Consider the following 22,592-nt stretch of genomic DNA (forward strand, 5'->3'; position numbering starts at 1 on the left):
GTGGGCCGACAAGTACTTTCCGTCGGACTGGTTCTCCATCGACAAGATCGACGACGATGAAAGGCACTTGGAAGTCGCCCCGATGACGGATGAGCGGAAGGAAAGAATTCTTTGGCTAGGTGTTTCTATTGCGCGACATGATAAATGGCTCCTCTACGACGAAGAATCCCACCGATTCTCGGTTCCTTCTCGATTTGAACAAGAGATCGATATCAACATGAGCGTTGACCCCGACGTAGCCAACGTTTCAGACCCATCACGAGCTTCCAAACCTGCCTTGTCTTCGGCAGGCGACGATGCCATTCGCCAGGCAATGCATGCTGACGAGGATATGACTGAGATCGGCGATTGTATCACACGGCGGCAGCGACAATGACCTGGCCGAAGTGGTGGTCATCTCAGGCCCCTGTCATACCTTTGCGGCATTTGTCTCACCAAGATTACTCCTGCAAGCCCCGATAGATAGCCCGACCCCTTTTTGCCGATTGGCCAGTTGCATGTCGAGTAGTAGCAACCACTTCACTGCTCCCGGCATATCACCTTAGCTAGTTCGAGTAGAAGCGACCACAATCGAGTTCCTCCTCAGGTCCACACAGTGCCGCCTTGAATCTGATGGGTACCGGGTCACGTAGCGGCCGGGTTGTGGGTGCAGTCCACTCCCTGTCCCGTGTGGATCGCACCCACTAGCGCCGATTCTCAACCTCCTTTCCTTGGCGAGCCATTCCCGGAAAGTACCTTGTCCGGCCACTTCCAGGAGAGCTGGACATGCTTTCCTCCTCCGGAGACTAGCAAAGCGCCCAGATGGCGTGTTGTATATATAGAGATGCCTGCAATTCCATCTCACCGCCCACCCAATGCAGCATATAGTTGTCTGACTCTCCTTTCCCGTGTACCGGCAGCCTGCCATTCCCCTGTTCATCATGTGCGACTACACTCAGGTAACCCCGGCCCCAGCCCTGGCTTGCAACACGACCTCGAGGTAGGCTGAGACTGATCTTGCTCAGGTCGAGTACTCGTGCGGCCACTTCCGCTTTCGTGTGCAGCGATGGTGCGCTCACTATGAGCGGACACACCGCGTGTGCCCCCCCAATATTACCACAGGCGAGTTGAGGTAGGAGGCTGGAATGATGACCGTGGCGGTGCTTCGATACAACGCTGACAGCTCCCCAGAGGCGATGAATTATGCAGTCAGTGAACTGACTCGTGCGGTCCTACCTCACTAACAGTCCCCAGCCGATTGTCGACCTCACAAGCCCGCTCCATGGGAACACATGATCAGACGAACTGTCCGAGCTGGCCAATACGCCTAGCAACACAGTGGGCATCGGTTGTTCAGGTGAGAAGTTCGTGGAGGCAACAGATGCATTGGTCGTGGCTTGTGTGTATAGTAAATGACCATGAATAAAACTCTGATCCTTGCTACTGTAACATGGTCAAGATCAAGCCACCGCAGGTGGAGGAGCCTGGAACAATCTAGGTTCCTTGCAGGACGAATGGATGGCATTACCAGGAATGGGTGAGTGCAAGCACTGCAAAACCCAGACCTGTCGTGCCTGTGCTGTTCATGTATCAAAGGAAGGGGCCCCACACTTGGAATCGGTGTGCTAGGAGCGAGCGCCAGGGAGGTGTTGGTGCTTCCAGTTCTTCCTAGTCATTGGTCGGGGTTTTCTAGCCGAAGCCCATCACAGATCCCACTACCAGTAACGTGATACATGTGCATTCCGTCGCTGCGGCTTGTGCAGGCAAACCATGCCAACATGCAGAGAGGACTGTAACTGGTACATGTTGGGACTGCTCATTCAGACGAAGTGTCTATTACCTCGGATGGGTGCTCATCTCGGTTTCTCTATCACATCCATAAAATTGTGGAAGTGCTGCCGCAAAGTACAAGGTTTGCTCCCCGATGCCCCCCCAATTTAATCATGAGACTTGTATACCTGCACCTGGGTCACCCACCTACGCACTGCTTTGTTTGTTCACCGTTTCCTCTCTTACTTGCCACTATTTGCAGGATACGATTTGACCCCATGCTCTCCTTCTCCCACCCCCTCCTTTGTCCTTCAATATGGAGGTTCAGAGGACTTCAACACAGCAACCCGGACACACATGTCCATATTGTGACCGAGGCTTCAAGCGTTCTGAGCACAAGATAAGACATATGAGGACTCGTCAGTTATCCCGGAATCCCCGCTTGTCTACTTGAACCCAAAATCCAAGAGTCATAGCATGACACGAGACGTCAAACTTGTTCGGACAATCCCTGATGGGATGCCCAATGATACGCTGAAAGAGTCTTTAGCTTGCTGATCGACCAACAGACACTAAAGAAAAGCCGTTTGTTTGCCACTGCGGATCTGCCTTTTCACGACGGGATTTATTAACTCGTCACGAACGAATACATGCGGAGACGCCAAACGGGCCACCGGACAATACACCCAAACGCCGCCGAAGATCAGGGCTTACTGTTGAGACAGCCGCGGCAGATGCTGCATCACTTTCGGGAAGTGGTGCGGGTCCGTGGGCGTCTCAGCCACAAGAGCCATTGGGCGGCACGGGCACTGATCCGAGATTGGATTTTCCCAATGGTATTCACGGACAACCCTATCCACAGGAGTATTTTGACGGCAAGTGAGAAAATGACTCGACTCGGAGGAAAGCTTTACTGATGAGCCCCAGGGAACCAACCAAACTCTGATGACAACACTGATTTGGTGCCATCAGTGGATGTTGATATTCCCTTCGTTGCTAATTACGAGCACGCTTATCCTGACCCATCATCAGCTGGCGCGGCTCATGAACATCCTTATTTTGGATCGTCCCTTTTACTGATGTATGCCGCCCCATCTGCTATCAGCTTTTGCTCCATGCCTACTGGCAAGTCACATTACGCGGAGAACGAGTTGCAGAGACCCGTCGAGCGAATTGGGATGACGCCGCCGGCAGAAACTACCGTTGATGGCGAATTGAATACGGATGGGCAGGTCATGGCTACTGTCGACGGATTGCCCAGCGAAGTATCCGGCGGCACGACCCACGCTAGGATGCCACGAGTAGCCCCCTGCCTTACCGCACGCTTCGAGAATGCCGGTGGCGCTTTGTATGGAGGTGGCATCTCATCTGATACTCAGAGTTTGCCAGTGCCTGTGTCTACCCGTCAGGACCGTCAGGACACTGGACAGCTCACCCATGTTGGAAGAAAACGGCAGCCTAGTGAGTACAATGAGAAGATCCAGATTCGCCAATTCGCCATAAACGACCCGAAAAGTGGCCATGGGAAGATCGGAAAGAAGTAAGGATAACACACCAATCACAGTAATTTGAATACATCTGACTCTGATTTAGGACCATTGGCCGCATTTTGAAGAAGAAAAAGAGACCATCGCAAGGTGACATCTCAACTGATGCCATAAACAGTGAGTTGAACTGTCGTGGCTCTTATTTTCCGTAAGAAGTTGCTAATGATACGAAGACGCAAGAGTGGAACATCGCAGGGCCCCTAAACGCTTATCCAACAAAGTGAAGACACAAATGTGCCGATACCATCAGAAAAACCCTAACGTTACTCAAAAAGCGATTGCCGAAGAGTTCGGTGTGCATCAGAGGTAAGGAAAACAAATCGGTTGGAATATTTGAATTTATCTAACTTGGAACTAGTACTGTTTCTCTTATTTTGAGGGTGCACGGCCAAGCAACATTTAGCGAGGTCAATGGTCATTCTTCGTAGATATACTAGCGTAATATAACATGTCATATTCTATCCCAAAGTGTAAGGTAACAAACAAAGGGGTGTAACGTTCTATTCATCTTCATCCCATCGTTCTACGAACTGCAATTTCTGCTTGCATTACGGCGGGTGTCAAACTCATGCGCTCCTCGCTGTACATGCAACGGTTTTGCACGACTATGGCTGACATGCTTGAAACTTGGTCATACCTTGTAGCCCGTCATGCCAGCCCCATGGTCCAATCTCGATGTCTGCAGGTACCTTCAGCTAGCCACCGGGCGGGGTGTTCCAACCTCAGGGCCAAGGAGTATCCAACCTATACCTTGTTATAGGAGTGAGCCGCAGTTTAATTTCCACCACGAGGGCTGGCGCGGTAAAGATTGAGCCGACGACCTTGTCAAAGTGCATGAAGTGGAAGTCTGTTATAAGATGTGACTATCGCGTTCATTGTTCACGCACAAGAACCGCCCCAGACCGGAAGCTCTTCACCACGGCTGTGCGTTGTCTTGTCGATAATCCAACCTCTACTTACCAAAGCGTATGTCTTTCGAAAGCGAAACACGCCCAAGATGACGATGCAGAACGAGCAATGGCATCCGATTAAGGCCGATTATGGGATAATGCCTGCATACCAGGCCTCAGATGCAAACCAATTCACCGTTTTCACTCCCATCGGCATGTCGTGGGGCAATGTGTCGCCTCCATATCAATTACTTGAACCCCTATACTACCAATTTCTCGACACCTCTGGATTACAGGCCTACCCGCCGCAGTCTTCCAGTTCTTACCTTCCTATGTCCGAAACCAATCACCCTAGGGAGAGTGTTCAAGCCAGTCCCCTGGATGAATCACCAAACACAGCACATTTGGAAGCAAATGCGCGGCTAACCTCGACGGTCACATCAACTTCTGTCGACAAAATGATGATTGTTATTCAGGGAAAGACTGGCAGTGGCCCGGCGAATGATAAGTCACCATCACTTCATCTATCAGAATCGACGAGCTCAGGGATTGCGAAACCAAAGAAGAAGTGGTGCCCTGCCTGCGGTCAGAAAGTCTTAAACCTTGAACGCCACATGTTTACCCATACCGGCAAAAAGCCTTATGTGTGTCTTCCCGACTCAGTTGTTGAGTGAAGTCTTCTCTAACCGGAAGGAAACCAGTCCTGCGAGCACCCCGGGTGTGGCAAGTCTTTCACCCAAAAGGGTAACCTGAAGGTACGCGTTCTGCACGTCCTTTGGGTTCACGACTAAACTGAATCTACAGACCCACGGATGTCAACACACTGGCGAAAGACCACACGTCTGCGTAGTTTGTGACAAGAGATTTGCCCAGGGCGGAGGGCTTCAATCGCACAAGAAGGTCCACGATCGCACCAAGCGTTTCACCTGCAGAATCGGCAATTGCAGCACAACGTTTAAGCACAGCGGAGGCCTTAAAGTATGCTCTCCTCTCCCCGTCCACAAGACACATAATCCTGCTAATGCCAAAACTCTCTGGTCCACTCTAGGCTCACCAAAACAAGTTCCACGCCCAGTACATTATGGAGTTGACGGAGAAGTTGGCAAACGACATCAACGCCCTGACCGATGAAGAACGCAAGCTCTGCATCGAGTTTGCCGACGTTTACAAACATCTCAACAAGGGAATCAGGGGCCGGGGGAGAGGCCTTCGGGCCGTAGCTGTCGCACAGGCCCACTCGGCTCCGCAGCTAGCACTGCCGCAGCTAGCATTACCACAGCTAACGGAAGGCCACACCAGTCTACATCATGGTTTGTAAGGCGACATGTTCCAGGGAGACTGTTCCTGTGCTAGTACGATGTTTATTTTTCTCCTTTGTTTGTATTCTGTCTGTTCCTTGGTCTTCTCGGACTAATGATAATCTGTAATACAATCCACATCCCAAGTCTCATACAGCTTCGCTGCGCTTGTTCTGCCTGTGCGTACACGCAAGCATCTGTGGGCCTAGTGCATTTCTTTGTCCGAGACAACGCCATGCCTGCGCACTTGGCGCCTTCGTTGAAGCAATCAGGCGTGAGAGGACGGACATACGCCCCAGGCAGCCTGCTGGTGCCATCGTAGCAAACAATCGGTGCAAACATGGCTTTGCCCAGCCCGATCTGGATCAAGCCACATGGAGGCTGCATATGACGCAGTTGTACAGGGCCATGTTGTTTTTGCTCCTAAGCGAATCCCACCGATCGACAAGGGTGCGATTTCCGAGGTCGACAGCCCGATCGCGGCCCGAGGAGCCCATGTAGGGGACTTCCCCACATTTGCATGATTGGCCTGCAATCGCCCCGCAGTTCGATGTCTGGACAACATCGTATAATTGCCTGGGTGAGAGATGCATTCGCGATAGCCGGTGCGAACGGGAGGTGATCATCATGAATGGAATTTGCTGATCCTTGCTCCGATAGGATGATCGAGGTCGACACATCGCAGATGGTGGCGCCTGGGACAAGCAAGTTTGGTCGCACGGTTGCCTCACTAGGAATGGGTGAGGAGGGTGTAACATAGCACGACAACTATTAGGACGGGATGTTTGCTTTCACAACGAACACAGAAAGTAGATGACAAGGTAGCTTTTGGGAACTCATTGGTCTTTTCTCATCCATTCACGACTCTGTTGTCACTTTGCACCACCTGAGCCTGGACCGCATCATGATGGGGAAAATACCCTGTACTCATCACTTTCGGATGTGCAATCTGACACACCATCCTCCTGTCAAGCCTGTGTTGTTCCTCTATAGCCAAGGAAATGGGTCTCACGCGTAGAGCAGTGAAACATTCGGAGGGGTTGCTAGGACTAAGCGCCGAGTTGTTTTGGTGCTTTGTTGCAATTTCGGGCATGTGTTTCCACTAGCGAGATATATCGTGGGTAGTGGCAAACCTCCTCATTCGGATTATTGAGTCACTGCATGTACGTGTACACGAGACTTTGAATTTTCTCTGCTCGATTGCACCGCTGCTAATCCTTGCGCTTCTCTTGCGGAAGCCCATAGCAAGCACCGATCCCAGCAATTTGATACATGCATCTCGATCTGCTGCTTGTGCAGGCAAGTCATGCCAACAAGACGCAGATAGGGCTGTCACTGGTACAAGTTAGGGCCTGTCCATCCAGGAGAAGGGCTGTAGCACCTCGCATCGTTGTTTATCCGGCTTCCTTGTAGATAGCGTCCATCACTATATGAAAGCGCTGGCACGAACTGCGATAAGCTTCAAAGCCGGTCCTACATAGTAGCCTGTCATGTCAGATCCATTTCCCATCTCGATTTGTGGAGGTACCTTCACCTAGCCGTCGGACGGCACGTATCCAAGGTCCAGGGCTGGGGATCGTCCGACCCATACCTTCTGATGGAAGTAAACTGCAGTCCAATAGGGAGGCCAGTTCCACTGCGATGGCTGCCGCGGCGAGGGACAAGCTATGACCTTGTCCAAATGCATGAGGGCAGAGGTTCTATATAAGACGTGAGCATTGTGCTCAATGTTCGCGCACAAGAACCGCCCCGGGCAGAACTCCGCCAACTTTCCCATTCATATTAGCATCCTATCGTTCGCTTAGCTTCAGTTTCGCCCGGCAGTATGTGCAATATGAGACAGGTACGATACGAGCACTTGTCTACTGGTGAGCCTGCCTAACCTCTTTTAGACTGAATACTCTTGCGACCACTGGGAGTTTACGCGTCTAAAGAAATGTGCACGATACAAGAGAACCCAAAAGTGTGCTGGTACAGTAACAGACAGGTGGCTTCTCAATGATAGGCTATGTCGCACGTAAACCAGATCATACCGACAAGGGCTAAACTGACTGCGTAATAGCAGACTGCAAAGAGAGCCTGGAACAGGATCAGGGATGATATGGCAGGAGATTGGATATGTTAGCGCGTCGAAAACCTTGTCGAAATGCAAGGAACGAGCTGATACGCAGCTGTGACTGATGGCCCAGGGCGCTGACGTACGCCCCGCTGTCTAGATGTTCTTGAGGCTCAGCTGGTTAGAGTACTCGAACGCCTAGCATACCATATAGACATGAATTTCCATACGAGATTAACCACACCAGTCGGCTTGCTCGAGGCTGGCAGCAATTGATTGCAACACCAACAACATTATGGAGTTGCCACCGAGTTATGGCGCCTGTGCATACACATGCAAGCCCTCTGCGCGTAGTGCAACGCCTCCTTGTCCGAAATAAAACCGTAACTATGCAATGAACGCATTCATTAAAGCGGCCAGGAATGTTTGTGCATACGCCTTCGCCTACTGGCGCCACGCAGCAAACAATCGGAAGCAAACATGGCTTTGCCCAACCCGAACTGGATCAAAGCGCATGGAGGCTGCATAGTGCAGCGCCATGTTGTGTTTGCCCTTACGCGAGTACCACCGATGGGAAAGGATGCGATGTGCACAGTCGGACCCCGATCGCGGTCCCGAGAAGCTCAAATAGGGGCCCTCCCCCACATTGGCAGCATGGGCCTGCACCCTAGACAGCCATTGCCAATCGCCCCGCAGTTCCGATGTCTGGAGATAACGTTATCCCCGGCAGCCTATGCGACGGGCCACCACACGTCTATGAGGTTTTCGACCCTCCATTTATTGGGCACAATTACTACTATGAGTACGAAGCCGGGCTTGGGGTCCCTGGGACACTGGAAGTAAGGTTTGAACCCTGTGCTTGTAATGCCATCTTCTGACACAAATCCGACAGCCTGGCACATTTGCCATCCCCAATCAACCTGCACTCGCACAAGTGACTGCTGGCGGCTACGGCTATACGGGACATCAAGGCATTGTTTGGGACTATGCCGCCCAGCCCAGCCAATATGGCCAGCTGGCACAACTACCCAACCAACCCCCAACAGAGGCTTATCTGGGAAGCATGGCTACTATCGATCATGGCCTGCAGCCAGAGACCCCAGCTAGTTCAGAGACTTCACCTGGCCATCATGCCGATTTTGCCAGGGAAAAGAGCAAGGAGAAGAACCGTCAAGCTGCCGCTAAGTGTCGTAAACGAATTAAGCAACAAAAAAAGGATTTGCTAGATAAAGAGGCTGGATTGCGTACTAACAAGGAGAGTTTGAGGGTTACCAAGGAGGCACTAGAGCAGGAGAAGCTGTCATTGATACAAGAACTACTCCAACACAGTAAGTGTGGCGATGAAAATATCCAGAGGTACCTACAGTTGAGAGCGAGCCAAGTTGCTGTACTGCAGTAGCTGCCATGCCGACCACCTGGATCAGTAGTAGTCCATAGGCACTTTTGTGCGGGTGCAAAATGTGGTGGTTGGAAAGTCTAGTGAGGACATGATACACAATAGACCATGCATGCAAAAAGCAGGACGAAGATTGCGCTGTGCTCTGGGCCGTTGGTGAGGCCCGGACCTTCCAAGTGATGGGAATAGCGATGCAGTCCCATTGGATGCATTGCAACGTAGATACCGAGGATTTCACTCGGGACACCAACCCTGCCGCGGCTATTCTGAATCCGCATCTCCTTGGGATACATCGTGAGTCAGCTGGACCGCGATGCTGCATCTATTTAGTGGTACTGTCTCGCCCACCTCGCTTCGCTGGTTTCCACGTTCATTCAGCGCCAGCCTGCCTATCTCTATCAACATGAACTCCAATACCCAGCAACAAGGATTCGACCCAGCTGCATGGGCTGCCGACCCTGTGGCGTACAGAGAGCAGTTGTCTCACGATGGATCCTTGGAAACTATTCAAGTGCGGCTTGTAGCCGAAGGGCTTTCCAACCGAATACTTCCCCATGGAAACGAGAAGAGCTCTACTTCCGTCCATATATCTATACCGAAGAATCGTGCAGAGGCGATCTGTAGGTAGATCAGTGGCCCAGTCACGAGCGCTCGCTAATGTGCAAAGGCTCACATCTCACAAAGAACGAAGCCGATCTGATGAGGAAACACCAACAAGGAGACTCTTACATAGTGTATGTTCCAGAAGAAAGCCAATTCCTACGCACATGGAGGCTTCTTGAGGGGCAAAGAACGGCACAGTGAGATGTTCGTCTAGCACCATTTGGAGGATCAAGTTTCGATCTAGCAGGGGTCTGGTGTGGAGGATCGACAGCCTTCTCGATTCGCTAGATAGCCCGTAGTTACACTAAGCCATCCTTGGCCGAGCGCGTCGCGTCGCGGCGCTCGCGTGTCCAACCGGGGTCGAGGGGTACGCAGCAGGTACACAGCAAAGAGAGAGCCGCCACGAGCAAGATCCTACCACACAACGGCCGAGCAATCCGTCCTTGCCTTGACTTGTGTTCTTGTTCCGGTACACCATGCAATGCACCGTGCGAGGTCAGCCGGCGCAACACATCACTTTGGGCAAGAACGCGCCAGGCTAGCGCCTCTTTTCCCTGCGGGTTGGTACGTCACAACGCGGTACTCGCTTGGGCCGCCGGTGAGCACCATGAGATGGGAGCAGACTGCCTCGGCGGCGCTTGGATGATGCAGGCAACTGGCGGTGGCGTCGTACTTCTGGCCGAAACGATTGCCTTGTTTGCACCTATGTAGTTGTTGTATGGACGGCTCCCAGCGTTCGTCCTCGGAACGTTGCAACTTCGACAAGGCCGTCGCTGCAACCACACGAGAACATATCGGTTGATGCAAGCCAGTCCAAGGAGCCTGGTCTTTGACATCTGCCCCGTCTATATGAGCTGCAATGCCCGTCGTCCGCTTGGCTAAGTTGTCCAACTGGGAATGTTCTATACCAGGTAGTCCCGTAACCTGTCGCGCCTACTGCCTTGCAACAAGCAGCCATCGTCTTCTTGCTCGTTCTCCGCAGGTTCGCCCTTTCCTCGACCAGAAGGTTCCAACGAACTGTTGTCTGGCAGCTTTGGCCTATCGCCGTGTCGTCTTCTGCGGCCTCACTAGTGCCCTCGTTTGTTGCCTAGCGGAACGCACCTGTGGCATGGATGGGGACGCGCGAAGGAGGCCGACTGGGCCGCCCGTCAAAGCCCCTTCGAGCGATCTGGCTCAAGATCCCAATGCGGAGCGCTGGTCGTACGCTACCATCGCAAATCAACGTCAGCCTGCGCCATTGAACACGTTCCTACCAACGGTGCAAGGCATGGGCTATACGGCTGGATACAGTGGTTACCGCCAGGGCCCGGCTGCGACGTTCTCGCTCCCCTTACCACACAACCCAATGTCATGGCCGTCGGGGTATCGGCAAACATCTTTCAATCCCTCTCTGGAGTACGGCATCCTGCATGCGAGCGTGCCGAGCACCACCTATGACACGAACCCGCTTTCTCCGCTATGGCAGCCAACGCCATACAGACCGGCAGTTGTGGCCGCATCTCAGTTCCAAGGTGCACCAGCCGAGGCAGGTACGGCGCCTACCCTCCCGGCTCTAGCTATTCCATCGGACATGTCGGAAATCGATCAGTCAAGCCCAGGGGCCGAGAGTACAGAGCTTGATGACCAGCATAGCGTTGCATCAACGAGCAGGATGCCACAAGCAAGCGAGGCGCCAAACACGGCCTCGGAGCCGATAAACCTAACCGAGGCTTACGAGCAGTATCAGACAGACATCAAGGAAATCTTCACCAACATCTACTACGGAGTCCTCGATTCGGCCAACGAATCGCTATTGACTGTTTCCGGCTGGTTGCTCTCGAACGTTGTCGAATTGGGTACGTTTCAAGGACGGTCCTGTGCCACACAGCACTCCTGCTGACGATCGATATGCTCTCCAGGTCTGACTGCCGATATGCCCGAACTATATCAGGCCCGTCTCCAGCTTTGGCAAAATTTTAACCATGCTTGGCTAGCTCTACTACAGAAGCAAAAAGACATGGTTGGCTCAGGGATGGCGCTACAGAGGGACCAAACACTCGTGAGCGAAGAGAGGCTCAAGGAGATGGGCAAGGAGATTGTACGTCTCTGTGATGGGATTAAAAGGCACGGCCTCGTGGACTATGAGTACGGTGTACGGGAAGAACAAATCATTGAAAGTATGTATTATCTGCAACTAACCCAGCGATTTGGGAGTCCTAGCTGATTTGAAACCAGTTCTTACGGAATGTCTCGACTTCTACGAGAATGCGGAAGGGTCCGGCGACACATCCATTGCGAACCCTTCAGCCTCGACGTAATCACGTTCTGCGTGGTGGCTTACAAATAACAATTTGCCCCTGAATCTGGTGGATGATTATGAGACGAAAACCTGGTAAAGGCGAATTTCATCATCATGTGCCTCGGGAGACTCCTATGTTCACTTCAGCAGTCCGGCCTAGCCATCTTGCACGCATAACAAACTATATCCCGATTGTTCATCACTACTCTGCTGGTCACTTTCTTTTTTCCATGCTAGAATTCCATTAGCTACGATCCTCGATGCAGTGCTGCCATCAATATCATGAAGTGATAGAAGCCCCGTATGCTGTCCATTCACCATAGCAACACGCATCATCGAGGATTTTTGCGTGGCAGATTTGGTGGGCCCCAATAGGCCTTGACCCTGCAATAAAAGACAAGATGTTGCTGTGGTTCATGGTTTGCATGTGGCAGAAGCTTTGGCGATACCGACGAGCGATTCATCTGTCAAAGTTTCCAAGATGGCTTTGCGTGCCGCTTGAGGAAGCTACTGTCTTGTGATTTGTCATCTAAGTCTCGATGTGTAGGACAGAACCCCGCTGGTTGATCTTGGCGATATCTTGATGGATATGCGCCCTGTCGTCAGGTTTCTCGCAAAGGGATGGCCCCTACTTTGTGTACAAGTCCACCCCTATTCCTGAATCGACCACCATGACTCTACATTACTCCGGTCAAAGGGCGCTGCACCACGGAACGTACCGTTTATCGATATTAGAGCTACTCGCACAGTCTGTCTTCCGGAAGTAGCAGTCTCCTGATTGCTGGTTACGAACCAACTGATAGCCCTTTACGTGCTTATGATGTCACATGTCTGGTATGTAGTCAATATATCGTAGAACCAAGCATCGCCCAGAGCTTTTGCGAAGCAACTGGATCTATTTTGGCTGAGTTACGCTTCCTATCCCTCATAGCCTGCTTCCTTTAAATACCCCTGTTGAATTATCAACACCCGACACCTGGCGTCCAAGTCGCGGAAGTGAAAGTCTTACCTTCAAGGCTGCAAGGGTCACTTCGTGCACACTCCAGGACTCTCCTGCTATGGGCACACACATTCTGGTAGCCCCCATTGAAACGCAAACCACAACGACTCGCTCATGATACACCTATTTATACCCATCTAGCTTTCAGAGATTCAGGCTACCCTCCTTTCCACTTTCTTCATCCATTCTCACCTTCCTCGCTGTATCATCAGCAGCCAGAACCATGAGTGACAACTCCAAGAACCCCGCTGAAGACAACTTCACCGCTGAAATGCGGGATGAACAAGCACGGGGAAAGGACCCCTACGGTGGTCCAGAAGAAGCTAAAGGACCTGGCAGCGAGTCATTCGTATCTCAAGAACAACGTCGTTATGCCGCTCAAATGTTGGATAGTCCAGAGATGCTCGAGTACGAAGCGCTACGCACCGGTGATGTAAGTCTTAAGCAGCCCTCAACCTGTACGCTGGGCAATAACTGAAGCAAACTTGGCATGCAGAGTGTACCAGGTGTACGCTGGAAATATCAGCAAGTCCTATCCGGCATTCCGCAGGAATCTGGACGATCCACTTCCGCGAAATCGTCGAAGAAGAATTCCAAACGCGAGCACAAGGAGCGCTAGCCGTTCACCCAAGATCTGAGCGATTCTCTTCTCTAAAATACCAGCACCGGGCACATAGGAGTTTGATAATGCGGCATGGCCGGAACCTCGATCCGAATTGTGGTGGTCCAGAGGTGCGCGATTGGTTGACAGGATCGGAATTCTGAAAATTAGTTTGGCTATCAGGACGCGATGATGTTGACGCAATCTGTGTGATGCATCATGTATCAGTCGTTGGCAATTCATTTACGCGAGTATCAATGGACGACTGAAGATTTCGGCGACGCTTTCAAGGTCTCGGGATGCTCTCGGCCCAGCACCTTCTCTACCTCCAGTGTCTGCCGATACATCTGCTCCGCCTCGCCGTGAATTTTCTGCCCGTCGAGCGCAAGCACCATGATTGTAATACGGAAGCTCGTACATCGTATGCCACACTAGTCTAATCCTCTGGGCACTGCTGTTGGCGCTCCTGTTCCGTAATCGGCTGGACCGACTAGCCGACCTAGTAACCCGAAGTTAGCTGCCACACCGTCCGCCTTTTGCCGCGTCGGATTTTGGCGTTGGTTTCGACTGCCAGGTCCTGATGCCACCGAAGAACCAGACCGCTCTCCGGTGGCAAGGCGCCGGTGTGCGGATAGGCGCAGGCGTAGAGGATATATCCCCGTTGTATTGTTACGCATCAGCAATTTAGACGAACCTGGCCGCTCATAGCTGAAGCGGAATTCTGCCGGGCTTGGGTGGGTGGGGCACAGGTGGGTTTCCCGTGCCCCGCCCCGTACACTACTTCCAGGGCTGCCAATCTGTAACTTCCTGCAATTCACGTTGCAATCCATCATCCACATCCCCTGTTATGCCTTGTGGATAACAACGACTAGGAACACTCGGGGCGCGTTCAATAACCCGCTTTCAACCGTTCACCAGCCGAGATATTATGGAGAAGACCGTGTCGCCCAAAGCGAGGTTGTTCAGGAATGTGACAGCTGGACTCTGCCGGCTCGTGTCAACATCCATAGAATCAACAAAGCCACATGCACCGACAGCCGTAGAGTCTGGTGGCTCCTCAACAACCCCCCAAGTCTCGCGGTCCTCATACACGCCTCGCTCAGCCACGGCATTGTTTTTGCGATACGGGCAACCCGACGGTGATGAGGCACGTTTCTCCGTATCGTTTGGGACCAAAATTGCGAGATGTGAGGTAAGCGTCCGCGCCGAATGGGGGAACGACAAGCTGCTACTACTGCTAAGTCTAGGCCCGTGAGGACTGAACTGTAGGGGATCTTGGGTTACACCTTCAAGTACAAGCCTCTCCTCGCCGAGGCCCTGACCCCGGATGGCGGCGAGGTCTACTTCCTTGGCCGCGGGCACCGGTGCGTGACGCACGTGAGCAGCCGCCTCGCCATCTACGGCGACGCCCTCATGCGGGCCTACATGGCGCGGCAGTGGCTGCGGTACCCACCGGCACAGGCGACGGACTCAAACCGCAGCTGGGACCTTACGAATAAAGATTACCTCTGCAACCGCTCTCTGGCGTCTGTGGCTCAGAAGCTGAAGCTTTCCGAGTGTATTCACACGAACCAGCAGTCTCAGGGACTGCCGGGGGCTTGGGCGCAAGCGCAGACCGTCGAGGCCCTTGCAGCGGCGGCGTATTTGGACGGCGGCGACCGTGCGCTTGTCCAGGTCATGAAACTCATAGGATACGATAGGGTGTTCCACGGGAGCGACTCGGTACTCAGTTCTTTGGAGAGACAGGAGAGAAAGGGGGAAGTAAACGATTTACGGGACAAGGTTGACCAGGCGACTCGAGAGGACCATGCCGTGCAGAGCCCGCCCGAAGATGAGGAGCTCTGAATGAGATGACCTAAGCCCACGGTACGAATGTGGCTTGGATACCTAAGTCACTTGTACGACATTATGTAAAGAGACAATATCATGTCCTATTGAGGTGATCGTTCATAGGCTGAGCCCGTCCAGCAGATATGACCGACTCCATAGCCGTGGAATTTCGCATTTCCCTTAGCCACCTCAGTACCTCTGATCAAAAGGCAAACAGCTGCTCTATACCGACTAAAATATTCGATAAACAAGAGAATGTCGCGATATCCTATGCCTGGGAGCCTTTTAAGAAAACCCCGAATCTGGACCAGGTCGAGTCCTTCACCATCTCTTAAGTCTTCATCGGTTCGGAACTGCGTTTTTGAACGCATTCTCAGCTACATGCGCTACGACCCCCAGCGCCAGTGGATCTACAGGCACTGCATCCGTCAAGACATGGGGCAGTGCCGCTTGCCCCACACCCGCTGCACTTAGGGACCCGATTCTTTCTAGGTTTTGGATCTCGTCCACCAGCTCGGGACGTCCCTGTGAAATGGATTCGAGCTGCACCTCTTTGCGCGTATCCTTCGGGATGACCTCATCGAAGGAGTCCGACGAGGTAATTGTGTTTATGAACTACTACAATTAGGGAGGCATGGCATGATTCGAGTATTTCATTGATTAGTCTACGGCAAGCCCTTAATTGCAATCCGATTGATCTAATATACGACCCGTGAACGAAGACAACAAGACATCGCCCTTACGTTTGCATAGCCTCGACGCTACCAACGGCCGAGCTTGATGCGTACGCCGCCTGGACCCCGAGCAGACCGACATGCCGCAACGTCTCTACGAATTGGCCGATGTTGCGCTGGGAATCAAGGTAAACGGCTGCCATGATTGCCTGCATGGATTGGATAATCATTTTCGGCGAAGGCGGTATCCCTTGCTGGCTTGGATTCATGCTGATACACATCTCAAGACTGATCTGCTGAGCGCGTTCCAGCAAAGTGGAGGGCAGCCTTTGAAGCTGTTCGTTGATTGATCCTATATGCACGTTAGGTGACTGAAACAAAGCGGAAATCAAAGCCTCGTACCCCGATTCATGCCCTGGTGGTAGCACTCATCAATAATAATTGTCTGGATCAGGCTCTCTCCGAGTTGAGCCAGTCTCCTATATCCTTCCACGCCGTTCTGACTTTGGGGTGTATTGAAGCCAGAGCCTGGGGCTCGAAGAGCCTCCACGAGATGTCGCATGCCATTGAAGTTATATCTAAGAGCAGTCTGAAGGGCAGTGATATGCTCAGGCGTGCTAGGCGGATTGGTTGCCATGTTTGCTATGTAGTGCTTGAGACCGTTTGTTGAGTGGAGAATTGCTACAGGTGGTTTTATTTGGAACTAGCCAAGCGAGCCCCGTCTTCTTATGTCCATTATTTCAATTTGACCAACTTTGTCGGGCTTCACGTTCTGTGCTCCCTTCAGGCCGTCTCTTGAATAGTCTTGAGATAGCTCTTGTTACTAAGATAAATGATAAGGTTCACGATATGGTGTGCGTATCTGATCTAGAGTTAGAGCATACATCGTATCTAAGTCACTTCTCGCCGCAAGGTTTAGCTTATCTTCTATCATGCCAGATCGTATCAATCAGTGTTCAGTCAAAGATTATTATATCATGGTTATCATTGCATCTGAAGTTATCTTGCGATAAGAGTCGGAAACCTGAGATACGCCGCAAAGTGAAGAGATCATGGTAACATCATACAAGGATATGGAGATCCGATTTGTACAACAGATATAAGAAGCGCCCTATTTCTCATGAAGCGACATTTGCCATACTTACACTGTGATAATTGTACGGGTCAAGCAACATTACGCCCAAGCACACGATGGCCCCTTCTGCAGACGCCTATGGGGATTCGCTGAGCCGCGAGCCACTTGCATTGCTCAACGATCCTCAAGTGAAGTTACATCACTTCAACCTCCTTCGGACCATCAGCGGAACACAGACACCAGGGCTTGACCACTTTGTTAACTCCCCGTTGTTCACGCTAGCAGCGTTACGACAACTTCAAGGCCTATCATCTCACTTGACGGTTTCACAGTACGGCTTACTTGCGGAAATCCTAGAGTCCGAGGACTCGATACGACTTACCCGAGCTTCCAAAGCAACATCAGACTTCCGATTGTTTTACAACACGACCGTTCCTTCCAGCACTTTCATCTGCGGTTCACAGGGCTCGGGAAAGAGCCATACCTTGTCATGTCTGCTGGAGAACTGTCTCGTAGCATCGGATGCGGCCACTCTGCCTCGTCCGCTCACGGCGCTTGTCTTCCATTATGATACGTTCGTGTCCGATGATGCTGGCAGTCCGTGCGAGGCTGCTTACTTAGCATCGATGTCCGGTATTCGAGTCCGTGTGTTATGCTCGCCTACTAACTGGGCCACCATTACGGTTCGTGAGCCAGAATATCGAACAGACGGCCACTGACACTCGAGCAGAGAACGTACCAGCATCTGGGTGTCCACGTAGAAGCGCTGCAGATAGACAGTCGCAATCTAAACACCAAGCGCATGCTTGATCTCATGGCAGTCAACCCGGAGGACGGCACAGTTCCCCTTTACATTCACGTAGCCTATAGGGTACTGAGAGAGATGCGCATGCTCCAGCAGCAGACCGGCGAACGATTCAACTACGAGTTATTCAAAGCCAAGCTTTTATCATCCGAATTGACACCTGCCCAGCTGGGACCTCTCCAACAAAGACTCACAGTGCTTGAGAGCTTCATGCCTTCGCAGAGATTGAAGAAAGAGAGAGAAAAGAGCAGCAACCAAACATGCGGGACGGACTGGAAGCACGAGGTAAGCTACCGCCACGTCAAACACGCGTTTAGGACTGATCGAAGAACAGCCCGGACTATTGACCATAGTTGATCTCTCCTGTCCCTGTGTTACTCCAGAAGCAGCATGCTCGCTCTTCAACACCTGCTTGGCGATCTTCCTCGAACAAGACTCACCTTGCGGCCGTGTTATTGCGCTAGACGAGGCACACAAGGTCAGTTCGAGATGCCGTTTGACCAACAGTGAAGAACTATGGAAGATAGCAAACGCTAATATCATGTAGTATATGACTTCTTCCGCCGAGTCGCAAGCGCTGACTAGCACATTACTCTCGACAGTACGACTGCAGAGGCACGTTGGGGCGCGTATCGTTGTAGCGACTCAAGAGCCGACAGTCTCGTCGGCTCTGCTGGATCTGTGCTCGGTCACTATCATTCATCGATTCACTTCGCCAGCGTGGTTGCGCGCCCTTCAAGCGCATGTGGCACTTCCGGTTCAAAACCAAGTAACGACTCGCTGTCGCGACAGACCATCTCTTGACCAGGCGCTTTCGAACCGTGAGGAGTTGTTCGGAGAGATTGTCGGTCTGAAGACGGGCGAAGCGTTTATCTTTGCCCCAAGCGCAGCAGTGAGCATCGGCAGCAAAGGCGACGATTGTGAACAGGGTTCGACACTGGATCGGGCGTGTCTCAAGGTGAGGATTAGGGCGAGGTTGTCGGAGGACGGAGGAAAGAGTGTGGTGGCGAGATGACTACTTGGCTTTTGTAAAATGTACTCCGCGATGAGCAAGTCTCTCATATCCTTGATAGCATTGTTATATTAGAAAGATGACGCGCTTGGTACTTGGTTTAAGCCAATATTTGCAAGATCGACGTGGGATTGCAGCGTAGAAATGGTGCCAGAGCATATGGTGGGGCGGGCCATGTGCTGCGCCGCACGGGCTAGCTAGGAAACGTATTTCCCAGCCTCGTCCGGTTCTGTCATTACGAACATCAGCCTGCCTTCGATCCAGCTGCCTGGGAGATATCCAGCAACAACACTGCCTTCTTAAGAAGTAGCAACCTGAGCGTGTAGTGTATTGTGTACTACATATCTAAACGTACTCTAGCGGAACATATCTTGTCTACCACGGCTTCCAGGATTTCCGCCTCCTTCTCCTCGAGCTCATTATCGAGGTATTCTACGAGGTGCTCCTTGAGCTTCTCCTCCAAGTGGTTACTAACGCCATCCATTTCCGAATCCACTTGGGCCGCGACGGTTTCAACGAGATCGTCCTTCTCAACGAATTCACCCTTCCAACCCGCCGTCTGCGCCTCTGCTGCGATGCGCGACTCTACGGCGTCCATGCGCTCGGTCAGACGTTGCACGGTCTCGGTCAGATGCGATAATTGCGACATGATATCATCCAACTTTTGAGTCACAAATTGTGCTACATCGCCGCACTTACGACAAGAAGCTGCTGCCCCCACTGCAGCTGTGGTGTCGCTGAGCCGAAACCGCTTGGGCGGACGACTGACTGCAGCAGGAGTGAGTACAAGAGCAATAATAAGACGCGAATAGCGAACTCACATGGCTTGCCGGCTGCCTCTTCCGTGTTTTGGCTGCTGCCGGCCGCGGCTGGCGCGCGGTATACCGGTGGACCGTCGAGAGCCGTCGCCCACGCCTTGCCCCCTTGGCTGCCATCTGCACCTGCGTCCAGTACTTGCGAGTACTCAGGTGGGCATGATGCATGGGAAGGTCCACACCGACGGCCGCCCTTGCCGCCATATAGGCTTTGTATGTTGTAGTAACGCTTGGCGGATCTTAACCCTTTTGAAACCGCTATGCAAAAAAGTTCAAGCTGCGCTTTTTAGACATCCTTGGCTAGCACCGAGATAGTGCATGCAGCGACCTCGAGGCCCAGGGTCCGGATTTGCTCCAAGTCAACTTCAGACCCATCCCTGCCCGTCCATGGGCAGTCAGGGCCAACAAGACCAGGCGGTTGGCGCATTCGGACGTCCAGGTGGCACGAGGTGCCACTGTCACAAAACATGAGGCTAATTATATCCTCAGGCGCAAAGAAAACGAAAAAGGCGTGTGATCGGTTTTTGTTTTTCTCCTCGAGAACAATTCTGGGAAAGCGAAGAGCTAAGTAGGCTTCGGACGTAACTGGCTCATATCGAAGGTGCAGAGTAGCATCCTGCGAGGACGTGGTATTGTGGGTAGAAGTAGACGTAGACGGGGATGTGGAAATGAATGGAGAGGTGGAAATCGGACTGGATGTAGAAACAGCCCATGATACTTTCACGGCAGCTTTTTCCACGAGGAAGGTTTCTTGATTGTGAATTGCTTCGTCAAAAGAGTCGGCTAGGGTGGGCGGGTTGCCGCTTGCCTCGGCCTTCAGAAGAGGCGATGGCTCCAAAGACGGTGGTGACGCCATGGAATCGGCCGAACCTTCGAAAGAAACCTGCACGGGGTAGAACGTTAGCAGAGGAGCCGGAAAGGACAAGGAAGAGCATAGCATGGATAAAAACTCTTCCCCCCTCAAGGTTAGACAAGAGAGATCCCACCCGCCCAGGCTTTGTACCGGAGCAGCCTTGACTCGGGAGTCCGTTGCCGTCACGGTCTGGCCACCGAGCCCACTCCGAGAACCAAGTGTAGCGTGTACTCCAAACACTGAGGCCCTGATTCTTTCTTGGGGCGTACACCAAGGGTAGAAGTCAGGGTCGACGGCGGCCTCAGTCGGAAATAACAGGCCACACTAAGCTTCGAACAGAGCCAGCGGTTCCGTCGTGCGGCGTCCTTGAAAACTGAATGCAACGCGTACTCCAAACACTGAGGCCCTGGTCCTTCCTTGGGGCGTACGCCAAGGGTAGAAGTCAGGGTCGACGGCGGCCTCAGTCGGAAATAACAGGCCAAATTGAGCCTCAAGAACAACCGACGGGTTAGGCATGCGACGTTGCGGGGCGGGAATGGGTGGTTCAGTCGACAAATGACAAAAACGTGGGCGGCTGCAGGCGCTAGCGACGATGATAATGATAGATGTCGACTAAGGGTCTCATGTGGATCAACTAAAAACCAAGTCCGGGGAAGGAGGATTGAATGGGGAACGGAAAGAAGGAGTGGAGCGTCAAAGAGAATTGGAAAGAGGAAGAGAAAGAGAATCTGAGGGGGTTCTCGAGCTGGCTAGATGGGGGCTGGGCATGGTCATAGCGTCTTGCTGCCTAAGACCAACAAGCGAGAATGCAATCCATAAGTCGGGTCTAACCGATAAGATCTAGATAAGCGATAAGCCACACGAATTAGTTCGGTGTAACGTCGAAGCTAGGTAACCTTAGATGAGTACTTGAAGTGGTACAGTGACGATACCAAGTGTCTGTTACTACCGGGATGGAGAGAACTGACTTTAGGTATGAAATTGGAATTGAAAGAGTTGAGCAAGAACGAACTACATTCCTATGATCACCGCCACTATTTACACAGATGGTTAGTGCCACAACTAACAACCTAAGACTGAAACCCCTAAAGCAAACAAGACAAACTACCTAGTCTCATGCTAACAGTCCATGCAAGAATGCATTGTGTCCCACTTTCTGCCTTAGTTGCCACCGGTACCCTGGACTATGTTGCCATTATCGGGAAGAGCAACGCTATTGACACCGATTATATGTCAAGTCGTTCAAGGTGGCTCTCGATGTTGATTAGGAAGTTATGGTCTTGCAATACAAGTCTCGAGACGCAAGTGCAATGCACTTCCGCGAACTCGTCAAAGGAGTCCAAACGCGAGCACAAGAAGCACCAGCTGTTCACCCAGGGTTTGAATGGTTCTCTGCTCTAAGATATCCGCACTGGTCATAGATAAGTCCGGTACCGTGACATGGCTGGATTCTCGATGCGAATTGTGGCGGTCTAGGGGTGCGCGATTGGTAGATGGGGAGAGGTTTGATGACATGTGGCCGCTCGTCCAGACCAGATGTGGTCCATCTGCTCCGCAATGACGATCTCCCGGCCGAGCATCTGCTGAGTGCCTGGTTCACCAAGGCGGTGCTATCTCCGCGGATCGCGCCGGCAAGCAAACCTTTTTTGATAGGCAAACACGCACACAACGGCTCCTAGCCATGTCCTTTTTGAGAAAAGTGAAGACCCATGCCCCGTGTTGTGCGTGGGGTCCTGCGATGCAAATTTCATTGACTTATGGAGCACCCACCGAGTCTATTCCTTTGCTATGGTCGGTAACGGCTGCTCTATTCGGCCTTAATCTCGCGAATGGGAATCATCGAGTAAAGTGAGCCAAACGACTACCATATCAAGCATCACACGGTTTCTGCCTTTTTAATCTGAAATCTTCCTCGTATTTCCTTCTCTCTCGATACTAAAAAGGAACAGAGTACCTTGTGTTGCCCCGGTGCTCTGGTTATTTTTAGCGTGGTTGTCTGTGTGCACGTGAGAAGGACCGGTTCCCAACTCAACCCTTCTCCCTTCCCAAATTTGTCATGACCATGATGATCAGCGAAAAGAGGCTACCAAACGAGCACGATAGAGTTAAG

General features: G+C 52.1%; 7 protein-coding genes across 7 annotated transcripts; 5 read left to right on the forward strand and 2 right to left on the reverse strand.

Moving 5' to 3' along the window:
• Positions 1–2,582: 2,582 nt before the first annotated feature.
• Positions 2,583–5,504, forward strand: PG985_016362 (uncharacterized protein; the record flags this gene model as incomplete). Its single annotated transcript, XM_066836128.1, has 9 exons — positions 2,583–2,628; positions 2,677–3,289; positions 3,343–3,413; positions 3,470–3,602; positions 3,655–3,703; positions 4,198–4,830; positions 4,888–4,941; positions 4,991–5,164; positions 5,235–5,504. 9 exons carry the CDS (start codon positions 2,583–2,585, stop codon positions 5,502–5,504), a joined length of 2,043 nt encoding a protein of 680 aa, XP_066675879.1.
• Positions 5,505–10,647: 5,143 nt separating this feature from the next.
• PG985_016363 (uncharacterized protein) lies at positions 10,648–11,836 on the forward strand (the record flags this gene model as incomplete). The annotated part of the gene is made up of 3 exons (XM_066836129.1): positions 10,648–11,374; positions 11,438–11,695; positions 11,754–11,836. The coding sequence occupies 3 exons, from the start codon at positions 10,648–10,650 to the stop codon at positions 11,834–11,836; spliced, it is 1,068 nt and encodes a 355-aa protein (XP_066675880.1).
• Positions 11,837–13,040: 1,204 nt separating this feature from the next.
• PG985_016364 (uncharacterized protein) lies at positions 13,041–13,436 on the forward strand (the record flags this gene model as incomplete). The annotated part of the gene is made up of 2 exons (XM_066836130.1): positions 13,041–13,250; positions 13,314–13,436. The coding sequence occupies 2 exons, from the start codon at positions 13,041–13,043 to the stop codon at positions 13,434–13,436; spliced, it is 333 nt and encodes a 110-aa protein (XP_066675881.1).
• A 910-nt stretch (positions 13,437–14,346) lies between these two features.
• PG985_016365 (ribonuclease III domain-containing protein) lies at positions 14,347–15,263 on the forward strand (the record flags this gene model as incomplete). The annotated part of the gene is made up of 2 exons (XM_066836131.1): positions 14,347–14,610; positions 14,688–15,263. 2 exons carry the CDS (start codon positions 14,347–14,349, stop codon positions 15,261–15,263), a joined length of 840 nt encoding a protein of 279 aa, XP_066675882.1.
• A 724-nt stretch (positions 15,264–15,987) lies between these two features.
• On the reverse strand, positions 15,988–16,559 carry PG985_016366 (uncharacterized protein; the record flags this gene model as incomplete). The annotated part of the gene is made up of 2 exons (XM_066836132.1): positions 15,988–16,274; positions 16,325–16,559. 2 exons carry the CDS (start codon positions 16,557–16,559, stop codon positions 15,988–15,990), a joined length of 522 nt encoding a protein of 173 aa, XP_066675883.1.
• Positions 16,560–17,113: 554 nt separating this feature from the next.
• On the forward strand, positions 17,114–18,817 carry PG985_016367 (uncharacterized protein; the record flags this gene model as incomplete). The annotated part of the gene is made up of 4 exons (XM_066836133.1): positions 17,114–17,680; positions 17,728–18,087; positions 18,137–18,280; positions 18,350–18,817. 4 exons carry the CDS (start codon positions 17,114–17,116, stop codon positions 18,815–18,817), a joined length of 1,539 nt encoding a protein of 512 aa, XP_066675884.1.
• Positions 18,818–19,151: 334 nt separating this feature from the next.
• Positions 19,152–19,833, reverse strand: PG985_016368 (uncharacterized protein; the record flags this gene model as incomplete). Its single annotated transcript, XM_066836134.1, has 3 exons — positions 19,152–19,475; positions 19,514–19,582; positions 19,636–19,833. 3 exons carry the CDS (start codon positions 19,831–19,833, stop codon positions 19,152–19,154), a joined length of 591 nt encoding a protein of 196 aa, XP_066675885.1.
• Positions 19,834–22,592: the final 2,759 nt, after the last annotated feature.

The sequence above is a fragment of the Apiospora marii genome (assembly GCF_038362585.1).
Source record: "Apiospora marii strain CBS 49790 chromosome Unknown utg000015l_segment0_segment0, whole genome shotgun sequence".
In the NCBI taxonomy this organism is placed as follows: domain Eukaryota; kingdom Fungi; phylum Ascomycota; class Sordariomycetes; order Amphisphaeriales; family Apiosporaceae; genus Apiospora; species Apiospora marii.